This window comes from Exophiala spinifera (genome assembly GCF_000836115.1).
Source record: "Exophiala spinifera strain CBS 89968 unplaced genomic scaffold supercont1.7, whole genome shotgun sequence".
Classification (NCBI taxonomy): domain Eukaryota; kingdom Fungi; phylum Ascomycota; class Eurotiomycetes; order Chaetothyriales; family Herpotrichiellaceae; genus Exophiala; species Exophiala spinifera.
The window spans coordinates 443,608-458,188 of record NW_015622519.1 but is presented as its reverse complement, the minus strand read 5'-3'; the positions used below and the strand labels follow the sequence as shown (position 1 = coordinate 458,188).

Here is a 14,581-nt window from a genome sequence, read left to right as displayed (position 1 = left end):
GGGCTGTACGAGTTATTACTCAGGATCCGCAAAGAGCCATTCACTTTACTACATACACATATCAATGAGCTAAACGGCTGCACAGCTCGTTGCACCGGCGGATAGACACTCGAGATGTCGACGAGCAGGCGCGCCAATGTCGACCAAGATGCACTTCGTTATGATTGACGCTTCTGGTGTTCCTTGCCCAAGAGCCCGGGGTGTCACGATTTATCCTGCAAAGCTGTCATGGGTGGCTTCGAGGCTAGATGTGTAAACTCTGGTCATAAACTAGCGCATGCAGTTCAATAGAGAAGACCTCTCGGGCCTCGTCACCAGGATTGACTCAATATCACTGCCCGATCAGCAGTCGTCCTATACGCCTTCAGGATTTCGCCCAAAACACCACGCAACGGACAGGAAGAGAAGTATCGGTTGAGATCGATGTTGCCCACCCCCGAGTACGTGCAGTCCTATGACACTGCTCAGCGCGTGACAGCGGTGGTATTGCAATCATCAGCCTTTCCGGTAGGGAGCATTCTAGGTCGAGCCTGTCGCCCGAATTATCCCGGCATATCGAAGGCTAAAAAGCAGAATAGCAACCCAGAACGACTTGCAAATGTGCTGGATGACCTCCGCCCCCGATTTATGGAATTTCGCCGGACGGCCCCCTTCTGTCGCCCAAATCTAGGCCCGAAGCGCAGTGCGCTATCACAAAGCCCACAGGACGCTACTGCATCAGTGCAAATGGGGATACACTCTTGGGCTTTCTTTCCTGAGAACTTGCCAAAAACAGGTGCTCTAAAAGAGTTCTCTGGAAGACACCTGAGGCTGCAGACCACACTCGCCGTGAACACACTGCAGCACGAGCAAGAGTAATGCTTAGTAAGACTTTACCAACGCATCATCTGCCACAAAGCCTTCGCTGAACTGCTTCATCGCAACTTATGGTGGCACAACAGTTGAGGGGTGTCTCCTCCACCACAATTCCCATGCCGTATATTCGAGTTCTATGTCACTCTTGAGATCGTCTTCGTCGACGTCCTCGAATCCGATCTCACTCTTTGAACATGGCGGAAACCTCTTTGACAGAGCTATGGGAGAAGGCCATCCGCGAATACGTCGACGAATACGAGAAATCCACTGACCAACACCTGACCGAATCTGATCTGCAGGGTGTTCCGGTAAACCTGCAACACACCAATGGACAGAGCCTTGAAACATTTCTCGCAGCCCTTCAAGTGAATAAAGAGCAACTCTCAGACCTCCGGAATAAAAAACGCAAAGTTGTTACAGCCTTCCGCAAGTGTATCCTTCCGCTGCATTTCATTCTGGATGCTGCAGATAACTGTATCAAGTCAACGCCTGTCGCCCCAATCAGTGTACTTTTCTTTGCAGTCCAGCATATATTGAGCACATGCGAAAGAGTCAGCAAATCATTCGATGAAGTGGAAGAGGTGTTCCAACGAGTAGCCGCCGTCACATGTTGCCTTGGAGGTTATAACGACAGCTCGCTGGTCGGCTCGCACCAGACCGTTGTTGTCGAGGTCTTGTCATGTCTTCTGAAAATTGTCGGAGCTGTGCAATCAAAGCTCGCCACGGCGTCAAGACTGCGTGAGTTTCGCAAATCTCTATTTAAGAACGATGAGACCATATCCCAAGGCCTTGCCGAACTCGACAGGCGAGTGCAAGATGAGTTGAGTTATGTCGTGCGACTGAATTTCGCAAAGACACAGAAAATGAGCGAAACTACACTCAGCATACATAAAGAAGTCCTGGAAATCAGGCAGGAACTATTGAGATCTCGAGCTGATGGGGAAGTTTTGGATGTCAAGACAGATCTTGTTGAAAAACTCAGGAATGAGTCCTGGGAAGCATTAAGAAATCATCATCGGATGACCGCCGATGCTATCGCCACCACTACAGGAATTTGGATTCAGACTGACGCAATGTTTGCAGCTTGGGAGAATGGCCAAGGTCCACTTCTTTGGATTTTTGGTCGCCCCGGTGTTGGCAAAACCGCACTCGCTGCTGCTACGGTGGAAGCTCTCAAGAGCAAATACTCAAAATACAGGGGAAACCACTCGGTTAGGGCTACTGGTTACATCTATTTCAGGGAAGGCCAACCTAAACTCCAGAATTTGAGCAATCTATTTCTGGCAGTTGCAGGACAAATTGCCAAGCAAGATCAAAGGTTTCATCAGCACGTTACCCAGGCTATCAGGACTTACCCAGACATTCTCGGACAGACAGCATCGGCAGAATCCTTATGGGATCGCTTGTTTCTATCCTTCGATCCTCCTCTAGAGGATCATGAAGAGGCTGGGGGACTGCTTTACATCATTATCGACGGGCTTGACGAGGCCAAAGATGAATCAAAGCGAGCGCTCTTGACCTGTTTAAGAAGGCTTCTCGCCTCTCAGCCCACTGGTCAGACCAGCCACGAGAGAGTTTCCATCCAAGTGGCCGTCTTTGCAAGACGAGAAATCCGGAAACTTCTTGAGATTCAAGGCTCCGTCTTCGAAGGGAATGAAAAAATCATCAATATTACTGAAGGACAGACGAAACATGACATTCGTGTCTATGTGAGGCATCAAACAAAGCACATCGCTGCCGTTAGAATGATTAGGAAGATGGCGCCGGAAAAAAGTCAAGCTTTCGAGTCATTCATCGAACACAGCATAGTGACACGTTCGGAAGGGATGTTTTTGTGGGCAAAGTTAGTTATTGACCGGATTCGCGACAGCCCTTCTACTGAATCTGTTCAACATGCACTCTATGATGCTCCTTCTGGCTTACTGGACATGATTCATTTGGTCTTTCTCAGATTGAACCATGAAGAGGAAGATAGGACGCGGTACTTGGCCGATCTGCTCGCTTGGGTGCTTTGTTGTCGTCGTCCACTGACGATAGCCGAACTCCATGTCTGCCTCATAGAAACGGTCGGTGAGTCTTTCATAACTATCTCAGACGACTTGACCGAGAGGTACTCCAGTCTCTTCGACGTCGTGCAACGACCGAGCAGCGACGACACTTCCAGGACGGCAACTTCCACGCAGGTCTCTAAAGAGGAGTCCGAAGACGATTTGGAGCTCAGCGATAGTGACGATGGAGCACCAGCCACCGGCTACGCGTCAGTAGAGCCGTCATGGAAGCAATTTAGTCTGAAGAGGGTCAGTGTCCAAGCAAATAATGGAATATTCGACGAGTGGCACCGCAGCACTGTCACTTTTGCTCATGCAAGAATTCGTGACTACCTAGTACAAGAAGGGAACCCCAGAACTCGGAAATGGGATGATTGCCGAGTAGTTCCAGAGATTGATCAATTCAAGATGCAGATGGTGCAGACTTTGCTGGATCTTGCAATGAAACCTATTACACAAAAATATGGTGTACATCTCCTCAAAGAATATGCAGCGGAGAACTGCATATCTCATCTACTTGAGATCGACCTTGTCGGAATGCCACCAAGTCTGTGTGGTAGAGTTGGCTCAAGGCTAGCCTCGCTATGTTATGACGGAAAGTTGTTCTACAATATACAGGATGGCCAATGGCAAACTACCATTGATACTTGGTTATTGGACACCCGGAAAACCAATGTCGTCCGCTCATTGATCGCAAAGGGAATCGACTATCTCGACACAGATTATGCCGAGATTCGTCCATGGGCGCTACAGGCAGTCAAATCGGCCAGAGTTCTATTGGAACCTCTGATGAAAGAGTGTGCTCGTCTTTGGCTGGCGAAGCGGGCGTGGGACGATATGGATTGGTTTAATAAATGCGAGGGAGAAACATGGGTATTGCTTGCATATGAATTCCTGGTGAGAAATTTGATGTGGCTTTAAATGAGCCATGCTGACTTTAATAGACTCAAAATGGAGAGAATGTTGGCCCCTTTAGTGTACTCAAAGGAACACGACGAGTCGGACGGATCACTCGGGAGTTAATAGACCAGGTCGCCAAAAGCCAAAATCTAGAACAAGACGAATACTGGTTTACCGGCATCGCCTGGACGACGATGCAAGGAGAAGATGCGAGGCACAGTCGAAAAGCCATCGAATACTTCGAGAAGGCAGTTTCTCTAGCCGATGATCGGACGCGGCGGCTCTATGGTGTCGCCAAACCCGTGGCTTGGGTTGCATACGAAGGTCTCAGTCGGTGCTACGGCGACAACCTCCTACAATCTCAGCCAGCTTTAGAAGCCATGCGAAACGCCATCGAAGCTTTGCCACCGTTTTGTCTGAAGTATGGTGTTGATTATTATTTCAAAGCTCGTGCAGCTTATTGGCAACTGAAACTGGACCGAGACTACCAGGTTGCCAGCCGCATTGGTAGAGAGGCATATGAACGAAGTCAAGACTATATGTTCGGCACGAAATCCCCCTCGGATCACGTCATTATGGACAGCGTCAAGGTTTACATAGAGATTCTGAGTTGGATGCAAGATTTTGACTCAATATCGACAGTCATTCGAGATCTTTCAACACGTCAAACACTCTTGCCGGGGTGTTCGCTTCTCAACTGTTTTCTGAGGTACAACAAATTTACAGACCACGAGTTCCGGCGGTTGACCAATTTTATCGCCATGGTCCTGTATCAGAGACGTGATCCCGAGCTGGAGAACCTGTTGCAGGACAATTTCAAGAAAGTTGCTTATGTTGACACTTCCGGCAAACCCTTCTGGAACGACCTTCGGCTGGCAATACGATCGGCAAATTTCCTGCTTCGACATTTCAAGGACGTAAATAGTGCGACTAAAATCCACAAAAGCATCTTGTCTGCCATCGACTCGAACGACGAGACTTATCGCCAGCGAATGAGGCCGATTCGCGACCAAGCTGCCGCATTCCTCAGCTTTCGTCATTTCAACGAGGCAATCGACGCGAAGGTTGCCAAAAAGGGATTGCGCGCTCAGGCTATTGACAACTTGAGACATCTTGCGATGAATGAAACACGACAATATCGCGCCTCCTATTCGGCTCTTCTGTACGGTGTTTGGCTTCGGGATCACCAGCCCAAGTCTAAGCGTCCCGAGCCGAAGCCTCCCAAGCCGTGGAGACCAGCTTTCGAACCGTCTGTCACTGAGGCAATAAACAAACTGTACGACGACGATACATGGAATGACGATGATGCTTATACCCAGCTTGGAGAGGCATTGATGATGGCCAACGATCTCGACAATGCTGCAACAGCCTTCGGCATAGCCCTGATGCAAGCCTTAGAGCCGGTGGTACCCCACCAGGGAACCGGATTTGACAGTATTCCCGAGAACGCTGAAGAGCTGGCATATCTCAAATGCGCCATTTCCAGCCAAATCCGTCGATGCGACGGGATCTGCGATCCGAGCAAGGATGACTTCAAAGAACTCTGGTGCTGTCGCTTTTGTGAGAAAACATGGCTCTGCGGGGACTGTGTCCTTCTGTTAAAGAAACAAGACAATGAGGCAGACCGATACGTGGTATGCTCGTCGGATCATGAGCACCTCCAAGCCTATCCATTATCGGAACGAGCCAAAGACATCGTCAATGCACTTCGGCATAACGACTCCAGCAAGCACCACCAGTGGTTGCAGACCCTGCTGGGCGATTGGAAGACGAACTAGGGCTTCGCGTCAGTTTTTTGGCGATTCTCCAGACCACGTCAGTGCCATGATGCGGCGACGGCATTTCGAATCATGACACAGCCGAGAATGTAGTTGTTCTGGTGATAAGTCAAGCGAATGATTAACTGCTACGGTCACTTTTGGAGTGGAAAGCTCGGTCACTGACTTGTGGCGATGCCGTAGTGATGGCTTGCTCTACTGATCCATATAGATCGGATTCAACTGCAGAAACGGAAACGAATGATGAGACTCGCGAAGAGAGAGAGAGAGAGAGAGAGAGAGAGAGAGAGAGAGAGAGAGAGAGAGAGAGAAAATGAGCACAAGTGATGGGCACGTAATGTTCCAGCTAAACGTATCGTAACATCAACGTCGCTCGAAGGTTAGTCGCGAAAGAGGAAAAGCGTCAAGGTAAAGCCTAGGTTACAAGTCGCTGGGTATGCTCATTGACAAGTACAGCACGTATCACGCGTACAACATATGTAGCATACCACGGGAGATGATTTAGGCTGTAACGAGTGTCCACCGCCGCAACATTTGCAGAGGCAAGACGATTCCACCTTGACTTGCCTCAGATCACTTCAACTTCTGCTGATTAGAACGCCATCTTCTCAACCAACCTCGAACACTCGAACTACCCGATTATTCGTGATGTGTCACCGACCCATCGTGACACCTGTGCAGCTCATAGCGTGTATCTGAACCCTTGGAGTCCTTCGATCACCATTTCACCTTTCGTAGCCTTGCGATTGGCCCTGTGGAACTGCAACGAAAGGAGGCTGACCACGACTATTATGAGTGCATTGCAGGCGAGAGCTGCATATATTCCAGGTCGATAATGAGGAGCATCTTGGGAGCGGAAGATCAAGGACCCTGCAATGCCACCAATGCCGCCAGCCCCCACGAGAGACGCGCTTGCAAAGGCACGTTTCCATTGACCTCGAATGTTGTTTGCCTGTGACGGTTGAAACACAAGTCAGCCTCAGACGTAGTAGGTTGTGAGTTATCGAGGTAGCTCATACCTGATATGCCATGGCTGCGGGAATGTTTGCATTCACCCCAGCCGTTGTCAGGAAGACGCCAAAATACCGTACTCCAGAGCTTTGCACGAATCCCTGATGGCCATGCCTCGTCAGTGTACGCCATCAGGCAGGAGAACAAACGACAGGTGACTTACCATGATCGGTAGGCCGACGAAGCAAATGAGGGCATTGAAGACCAGGATTGGACCTCTCATGCGAAAGCGATCTCCAAACCACCCACACGCAATCATCAGAATGCCAGCAAAGGCGTACGGAGGTGCCACCAAGCATTGAGAAGCTCCAATGGAGAAGCCCATGTTCCTGTTCAAGATGATGGGAAGGAAGTAGGCAATTGCATACGCCTGGGTCGTGATGCTGAAGAAAATCAACGCAAACCCCCAAATCTTCAGATCAAGCCCTGACGAAGCCCACTTTTTCAGGTTAAAAGGCTCCAATTGTGCATCGTCACGGTCCTTCGCGATGCGTCGGATAATGAACTGGCACTCGCGCTCACTGAGAAAGCCCCATGCTGTTTTCGCAGCGCGATCGGGGAAGTCTACCAGGAAGAAGTAACAGATTATGGCCAAGACGCAGGTTATGATTCCTTCCATGATGAAGATCTGTGACACGGAGTCAGTAAGGCATGATTGTGAGCAGAGCGCTCTCCGAGTGAATCTGCTCCGAAATACTAACCCATCGCCAGCCACTGTAATTGGCAAGACCGTCCTATCGACGAAAGTCAGTAGATGTTTCAAATAAAGTTAGCTCGAGCCTCTACAAACCATCTGCATGAGACCATAGGCGAGGATGCCAGAGCATGCTGAGGCCAGACTACCGATGAGGTAGAAGAACGAGTACCGCTTCTGGAGATCGTATCGCGAATACCACGTCGATATCAGATACACGCACCTATGGCAAGTTAGACTCGCATAGGTTTTAACTTTTAGGGCGGGACAACGTTACCCTGGGAAGAAACCAGCCTCGAGGACACCCAAGAGCAAGCGAAGAAGAATCATGGGTCCCCATGTGTTTGGAAAACCAAATCCGATCTGTGTCAAGAATAAGCAGATTGGATGGGAGGCATCTGCTCTAGACATACCATGACCACGCCCCAGGAAAAGGTAATGAACGTTAAGAATGGTCGCGGCCCGATCTTCCTGCACAGCACGGTGGCCGGAGGCTGCAGGAGTGTATAGGTCGCAAAGAAGACCAAGGCTATAGTGGACTAATAGAATGTCAGTACGTGAGCCGTTCAGCCCAGTATGGCGACTTACGTAGCGAAAATCGATCAGTTTCAGTTCGACTATCATTCCGGCGATGGCAGCGTTAGACAGATTGGTTCGGTCCATCAAAGACACGCAGTACAAGACACCACAGGTAGTGATCAAACGCCTGTCGATTCGCCGAATGATTCTGCGTTGCTCTTCGGGAGAGAACTCGTGTTCAGGACTGCTGCTGTTTAGGTCTTCTGACTTGGAGGATGAGGCACGCTCAACATGGGCCGGATCATCATGCTTCTCAGTCTCCGCCATGGCTGGAGTGGAGGTCTGCTCTGGCGCTGTCGGCATGGTTCAAGGGAATACGCGGGGGATGTATCGATGCGTGCAGAACAAGAGACGAAGGTCACGCTCCTTATGGTCCAGGATGGTACCACGTTCTTATAATCGGCGAGTGAATTGTCCTTCGCTGTGCCTCGGTTTCGTGGAGAGCTCTCAAGCGCATCTGCGCGCCTGACTTACCTCCAGCATGTCAATGAATCCTCGGGGACAGGAGCCATGACAGTCACTAGCCTGGGCTTTCTCAATCATGACCACTAGCCATAGCGAGCATGAAGCCAAGAGTGAGGAAATATGGTCCAAGACAATGCCACCCACAAACGAGGGACAAGACCAATAGAGTTCGCGCAAGATGGCCAAACAAGAAGATCAGGAGGAGAGAGAAACGTACACAAGAGCCTCGAGCTCTTGGATTGCAGTTGTGCCCAGCCTTGGCCGGCCTCGGTCAGCTTAGGACAAGAACTCCCTCCGCTTCCTGTAGCTCGGCACCCCGCAATCCTGGGGACAAAGACTCAGCGGGATCCGCCGACTGACTCGTTTTGTATATCTCACAAGACAATCCACCCGAGAAGAGAAGAACGAACCTCCAACTGCAAGGGGAAAGAACCCCGTGGCATCCACGATGTGCCAAGGTCATGGCGCTTCAACATTGTGCACTGTCCAGCTCCGAAGTCCAAGAGTGGAAATTATTGAGCTGCTGCTACTCGTACATATGGCATTGTCCAGATCGAATTGCTGATCAGATCCCGAAACGAGAGCAATGCGCCACGATTATTGATTGGGTCCAGTGCCATATCGTCGGACCATTCCCCCGGTATGACATGCAGAGTCACGCTTTCCCTATCGCATCCTCAATTGGGAAAGTCAAACCTCTTCCCAACCAACTTCTCACTGAGCGTCCATACTTCATCTATGTAAGCTTCGGCGTCTTTGTGCTCGTCCGTCTCCAAGACTTGGCAATTGTCAAGGTAAGCACCAGAGTTTGGCTCAAGGGTAGGATCCAGCGCAGCACGCAGCTGAGTAGAACATCCCTGCTGTAGATTCTTGCGCTCCGGAGGCTGGAAGCCAGGGTTCTCAATTTTGAACTGCTCGATAGCACGCTGCCTCATTTCGTTGGTTATGTAGGCTTGTAGGTTGGTGGCAATACTTCCCGGGTTCAGGCTGAAGACTGAAATGCCCTTCGGTGCCAGTACCTTGGCCAGGCGCTTTGCATACAAGATGTTACAAGCCTTGGAGACGCTGTATGCGGTTGTGGGATCGTATGTCTTGCCTTGGTCGTAGCTGAGATCTTTCAGATGAGGCATCAGTAGACTAGCTTTGCGCTGCGATGCCAAGCTGCTGACGACTACGACTCGTGCTCGAATCAGGTCGGCTTCCAGTAAGAGATTGCAGAACAGGAAGTGACCGAGGTGGTTTGTGGCGAACTGGAGCTCGACACCCTGTCCAGTGAGAGCATATGGGCATGCCATTACGGCGGCATTGAGAATGACAACCTCAATCTTGTCACCCGCAAGGAGAGTCTTGACATCAGCGGCGGCGGCCCTGACCGAGTCTAGGTTTGAGAGATCGAGCGGTACGAAGCTCACTTTGACGTTCGGATAGTTGGCGTTGAGCTCATCGATCAGAGGCTGGATTTTGGACGGACTTCTTCCAGCCAGGATCAGGTGTTTCGGATTGCCGGTCGCGAGACTTTTGGCACTTTCGGCGCCAACACCTCCGGGAGTAGGGCCGGTAATCAAGACTGTGCTTTGTCAGTGAAAAGTTGGGGTTCACCACAAAGAGATTTCAGGCATACATGTCTTGCCGGTGACTCTATCCTTGAATTGGTGCACCACTTCGTTGCCAGTCGTGCCCCATCCGAATTCCATCATTGTGCCGGTTGATATCGATGCGTGCTATAGAATTTTGTTGTATGACTGAGGTATTCTGTGATAATTCCAACACCATGTTGCACAGTCATGTTGCCGACATATGGTATATATATCTTCAAAAACAACAGCGATCAGGACCTGGTACAAAACACGCAGCAGCGACAGTTAGCTTAGTCCCGGTGGAGCATTGTAAGCAGGCTGCATACAGCCTTGAACTCATATTTTCCCTCTAGGTTTCGATCTTAGCGTGTGGCGCGCGAGCTATCTGATGGTCAAACTCGGATATCGCCTTTATGTCCGTTCCCCTGCATATGCGAGCAGCTTACGGAGTTATGTCCTGTCGGCTTCACCTGAGGGACTTTTGAATCATTTCAACACTGGTATTCTGGTCCGTTTTCCATCCAGTGAGGTGATACCGTGGCTTCTATTGGGACGTTTTTGAGGGATTGGTATGAACGAGAGTGTCATATCTCGTTGAAAAACGCATAGTGAGACAGACTGTGCTGATGGAATGACACGGGATGGTGCACGACACCAAAATCGTTACTGTAATTAGTAGTCGCTGCTTTAATTTAAAGAGACACGTGAGGGGGCCGAAAATCACGCTACTTTTAAGGCTCTTCTCGTTCTTTCATTCACAGACGGATGAAGCCCAACTTGAACGTTTTGAAATTTCACACATGTTTCACGCGTTTTGCCAGTCAAACAAACTCCATCAGGGATGATTTTCAATTCTCTTTTTGGATCTATGTCCTATATTGGAGACAATGACCCCCAGCTGTGGTCGAGCAGACGAAGTGTTGTTGGGCGAGGAGCCCTGGGCCCCCAATCGAATGAAAACGACAATCATTCTCCACATCAAATCTGCGACCATTCCTACTTATCCGACGTAGATTATTGCCTTGCCGTGCTCGAGATCAAGAGAGAGAATGAATTTCAGGCCTATTATTCTGGTCCTTTTCTTTGATCTCGAACACGGCAAGGCAATACGTCGGATCAGTCGGATCGTGGCATATGAATTACTCTCGGGACTTGAGACAACGTCCTGCCACCGTCTCTCCGTTGCACTCTTTGCGGGGGACCAGCCACCACGCAATGAGAATGGGGAAACGAAGAGACGAGAACTCGGGATGGTTATGGCCTTGTTGTAGGGTCTCTCAAGTCCCGAGAGAATGGGAGCAACTGGTGCAGTTGGTTGCGCTACCACCTGGGCTGCCCACCATATATATCTCCACATGTGGATGGTTGAATAAGTCTAGGCCGCGATCGGAGGAAAATCAGCATCGAACTTGTGCATTTCGACTCAATGAATATCATGGTTTGGACAGGTCAGGTCTCAGAGAATACATTTTTACATCATGCTCGAGATGTTATACCGCCTCGAGTCTGACTGGCATCATCCTCATCACGGAATCCGAAATTTGGTAGACTTGGACTTGCAGGGCAGGAGTAAATCTGGCTTACCAACCGCACATCATTTCATTACCGGATTCTGCCAGGAGGCACCACCCCTTCTCCACCTCTACATCAAATGTTCACAATTGTTGTCGAGGACTAGCCCGGCCTGTGTGCGGAAGAACGTCAGTGTCATGATCAGCATTGGAATAGCGTGAAATTCAAGGTTCAGTGCTGTTAGTCATCAGACTGCGTTGTTGTCTCATGTTCGACGAGTCGACGATTTCGAAGGACAGTCAAGAAGTTTTTTGGTCATCATGAATTCGGATTGCAGAGATCAGCGCAGTTCTGACTTACCAGCAACTGTGAATCAATCTGCCACGCACATCTCGCGCGGCGCATCAGCACTCAATCAACCTGTGATCAAGGTCTTGATCGCCGTCAGGGGTGAAAATTTGTCTATGTGCACGGAGCGTCAGCCCGGGTCTCAGAATCTGCAATGGATGAAGTTCACGATTCAGCGACGGGCAGTCCTCAGATCACGACATATTTTACAGCATACTCGACGCCATGGTACGACGACAAGTCTGACGACCAAGATTTCATCATGACTTTGAAATTGCAGTAGGAGATGTGTGTGACTTACCGTTCATCGCCTCTCAGCTTGTCACCCTTGGGTTAATCACATCATCCCTGGACAATCTTGTAACTTGGGCCCATGGTTGCTGTCAAAGACCAAGACCTAGCTACAGAGAATGTCAGCACCATCGAAACAGGTATTCGAACTGGATCAAGTCAATGATTCTGTAACTGTTGAGCTCTCAGATCACCGAAGCTTATATCATGCTCGACATCATCGACATGCTGTCGAGTCTACTTCCCTCTGGTATTGTGATCATCATAGCTGTGAACTCGCAAGATAAAAGTGCAAGAAACTTACGATTGTTCGGCAATGATTGAGGGACCTGCATGCAGAGAGAGGTAGCATAACGGTCAGGAATTGCGATCGATGAACCTTGTCAACGTGTGAATCCAAGTGGTCAGATTCTATTTTCAAATCATCCTCGACATTCATCGGGTCTAGTAAGAAAGAACTTTGCGGTCATCATGATTTGGGGAAAAGGATGATTACAAGCAGGGAACTGTTTAGCTTACCATCCTTAATCACTCAATCTGTCACCGAGGGTGTTGTTGTCCACCTTTACTCCAGACAACATCACCGATGATGTGGGATCCACGGTGATCGTCAAGGAGGAATTGGACCTGCAAACAGAGAAAAGTTAGCATCGAAACCAGTACGTGTCGGGTACAAGGCTCATGTTTTGCGCGGTTCATGTCATCAGACTGATTTTTCTTTCATTCTCAACAGCTTGTCGAGTCTGAAAAGGGACTTTTTTCCATCCTGATCTCGCAACCAATCGGTTGCATTGTGGAAAGTGCAGTCATTGGCTCACCTTCTATTCTGCTACAACGTATCACCGGCGTTTGTGAGAGACTTGCTGTGTATGTTGAACCATGACCGCAATCACGAATGACATTGAAGAGTGAGTTCCACTGCATCCAGAAAAAGTCAGTATCTGGACCAGGATTTTCAGAGCAAGAAGTTCACATTTCACTGCTTGGTGGAATGCTCAGATCTTCCATCGTTTTTATCATGCTCAGCATAACGCCGATTCAGATAATCCGCCTACTTGTCATCATGGCTTTCAAAATTGATGCCTGCAGAAGAGAAAATAGTCGACTTACTCTCTCTTCCCCAGGAATTTCCGCAATTTTTGCGGACATGGGCCATGCCATATGTATAGCCAGTCATTTCCTGGCTGATGGGTTGTGTCGTGGGGGACTGATTGAAACCTGCATGCATGAAAACTCAGTATTCAAACAACGAATCCTTGCAATGTATCAAGGCTGCCATGGTGTTATGTTTGTTGTGTCATCAGATGAACGAATTGATATCATTCTCGACTTGTGGTCGAATCGATTCGATGCTCTTGTCATTATATGACTATGGTGTATGGCAGAAAGGAAAGTTTCACGCTTACAATCTTCTCTTGCAATGTGGTTTCTCTATCGATGAGATGGACCGTGTGTGTGATCAACGCATGGCTGCGGAACAGAACAGGGTGTTCTTGATTGACGTGGTTTTCGCAGTGGAGGACAAGTTTCACCTGCATGCGAAAGAACAGTCAGCATCAAGATCAATATTCAAGTGTATGTGTTGCACCACTGTGTTCTTCAGTCATCAGACCACTTCTACAGTACTTCATGCTCGACAAGATGTCGAATCGGCACAACATGGTTCTCATCTTGTGACTATTGGTGGATCTCGGGAAAACAAGGGTTTTGCATGCCTTCTGGTGTTCCTGACCTACCACCCTCGTTGACAGAGGAGCCTTGTGTCTTTTCAACCACTTTTACGTGTCTCATTTTGGCTGATTGATTCCTCCTGCGTTTGATCCCAGTCAGCATGCGGCCCCTCATGTTCAACGAATGAGTGGCTTGGTTATACGCTTAGAACATCAGAGCGTGCTATTTGAAAAAGCATCATACTCGACAAACGTCGAATCATATTGAGGGAACATTGTCATCATGCAACTTCGAAACATGTTAAACGTATGTGAGAGACGTGGCTTACCATCATGATGGAATGTGACCAGTCACCCACTGGCGTTTGAGGCTTGCTGAGCCTTTTGGGACACCGATTGATGGCCATTGTTATTTTCCATGTCTTTGTTCTTTCTGAGCAAATGCTGTGATGGTGTCAAAGAGGTAGGTTCAGGACATGATGAAAACCCACCTTCATCCCTCTAGTCGAGGTGATGAAGTGACTTTTCATCAAGAGGCCAAGGCAAGATGGTCTCAAGAGACAATCATACCTCACGGGAGAAGGTGCTATCACAATACCAGTTAGCCAGTCAAAGCGTCAAGAAGGATTGATGAAACCTCACAGGATGTCTCACTGCTCCCACTTGAGTTCTCACAGAACCAGGGAATCAGAGGTGGTTTTCACGTGTTTTTCTCACACTGCATAATCCCTAGGAGTTCAGGCATCCTTCTGATACTCCCAGAGAGCATTACAGATGATGAGGCAGCCTTTGTTGGGGCTGATGATCATGTTCATATATTTAGACACGTGAGTGCGAGGAGATGAAAGTAAGA

At 49.1% G+C, this 14,581-nt stretch overlaps 3 protein-coding genes across 3 annotated transcripts; 1 reads left to right on the top strand and 2 right to left on the bottom strand.

The window, feature by feature from the left end:
• Window positions 1-1,049: 1,049 nt before the first annotated feature.
• On the top strand, window positions 1,050-5,581 carry PV08_09140 (uncharacterized protein; the record flags this gene model as incomplete). The annotated part of the gene is made up of 2 exons (XM_016383460.1): window positions 1,050-3,800; window positions 3,848-5,581. The coding sequence occupies 2 exons, from the start codon at window positions 1,050-1,052 to the stop codon at window positions 5,579-5,581; spliced, it is 4,485 nt and encodes a 1,494-aa protein (XP_016232083.1).
• Window positions 5,582-6,263: 682 nt separating this feature from the next.
• PV08_09139 (uncharacterized protein) lies at window positions 6,264-8,168 on the bottom strand (the record flags this gene model as incomplete). The annotated part of the gene is made up of 8 exons (XM_016383459.1): window positions 6,264-6,533; window positions 6,601-6,693; window positions 6,756-7,220; window positions 7,294-7,326; window positions 7,383-7,509; window positions 7,564-7,649; window positions 7,700-7,825; window positions 7,875-8,168. The coding sequence occupies 8 exons, from the start codon at window positions 8,166-8,168 to the stop codon at window positions 6,264-6,266; spliced, it is 1,494 nt and encodes a 497-aa protein (XP_016232082.1).
• Window positions 8,169-9,007: 839 nt separating this feature from the next.
• Window positions 9,008-10,027, bottom strand: PV08_09138 (uncharacterized protein; the record flags this gene model as incomplete). Its single annotated transcript, XM_016383458.1, has 2 exons — window positions 9,008-9,897; window positions 9,952-10,027. The coding sequence occupies 2 exons, from the start codon at window positions 10,025-10,027 to the stop codon at window positions 9,008-9,010; spliced, it is 966 nt and encodes a 321-aa protein (XP_016232081.1).
• Between the last annotated feature and the right edge of the window lie 4,554 nt (window positions 10,028-14,581).